This window comes from Chinchilla lanigera, unplaced genomic scaffold (assembly GCF_000276665.1).
Source record: "Chinchilla lanigera isolate Chin_1 unplaced genomic scaffold, ChiLan1.0 scaffold00036, whole genome shotgun sequence".
Taxonomy (NCBI): Eukaryota; Metazoa; Chordata; class Mammalia; order Rodentia; family Chinchillidae; genus Chinchilla; species Chinchilla lanigera.
The window spans coordinates 22,164,711-22,165,848 of record NW_004955437.1 but is presented as its reverse complement, the minus strand read 5'-3'; the positions used below and the strand labels follow the sequence as shown (position 1 = coordinate 22,165,848).

Below are 1,138 nucleotides of genomic sequence, written 5' to 3'. Positions count from 1 at the left end.
CAGGTGCTGCGCGACGCCTGGCGCCGCCGGGCGCTGCGCCCGCCGCGAGGCTTCCGCATCAGGGCTGTAGGTGAGTGCGCCCGGCTGGGGGACGCCCGCGAGGGGAGCGGGAGCTGGGACTAGGGGCCCAGATGGTGCCCGGAGGAGGCCGGCCTCCCTGTTAGGATCCCGGCGCTGCAGCCCCGGGGTGTGCTGGACCGACGCCAGGGTAGACAGGATGCCGCCACTCCTCTACTCTAATGTCCCAAGAGCCACAGGTGCCTGGCCTAAGGAGAGCCATGCTCTGCGCAGAGAGGCTTTGCTCGGGTTACTGGAGCTGGTCACAAGACAGGGCCCTTTCGAGGCTGTGGGGTGCCGAGGATAGCCCCCCCAAGAGGATGACCAGCGTCTGCCGAGTCAGACCAGTGCTTTCTCAGCGCCGCTGTCCGTCCCTGTCGTTGTCTCGCTGTCTCTGTCTCTGTCTCTCAAACTTGGAGTGGGTGCCGCACTGTGGTTTCATACCTTGCTGTACTACTGGGTAGTATGGTGGTCTTGGTTCAGGACCTAGGAGAAAGTTGGGGATATTTGCCACAACAAAACAAACAAGCGGTGCTCAGGACACATCCTGACCACTTAGCTGAATACAGACGTTTCCACCTTCCCTGTCTTCAGACTAACCGCTTTGTTAGGAGACGGCATAACATAGCTTCTGTTGGAGAAACTCAGCCGCCGCCCCTGCCAGTGCTCAGTGATCTCAGGCCCCAGTGGCAGCGTCCAGTGACAGCCTCCTTCTGTCTGCATTTTGTGGGGTTGGGGAGCCAGTTAATGGTGTATTGTTGACAGTTCACCAGTTGTTCCAGCCCTGTGTTTGGACTCCCACGAGGAATCCCTCTATCTCGGCCCATAAAATCTGCCTCCTTCTGAGGAGGAACAACAAATAACCATTTTCTTTAGTCTGTAAGGGCAAGGGAATAGGCAGCAGGAGGCACCTGATGCCATGTGTCATCCGTCCAGATAGGGTGATGTCACCACGGCCCAGGCCAGGGCCGCTGAGATTTGGCTGCTCATTCCCATATCATCTGTCCCTGCCTCGCCTCTGTCCTCACTTTTCTTTCCTTAAGAAAGGGGAAAAAGAGGGGCTGGGGATTTAGCTCAGCGG

At 58.4% G+C, this 1,138-nt stretch overlaps 1 protein-coding gene across 1 annotated transcript in view; it reads left to right on the top strand.

Moving 5' to 3' along the window:
* Stox1 (storkhead box 1) overlaps positions 1–1,138 on the top strand; it is a gene marked incomplete at its 5' end in the record, with an annotated part of 43,553 nt that continues 42,415 nt past the window's right edge. The window contains 1 exon segment of the mRNA XM_005390103.2: positions 1–70. Coding sequence (XP_005390160.2) covers positions 1–70 — 70 coding nt within the window.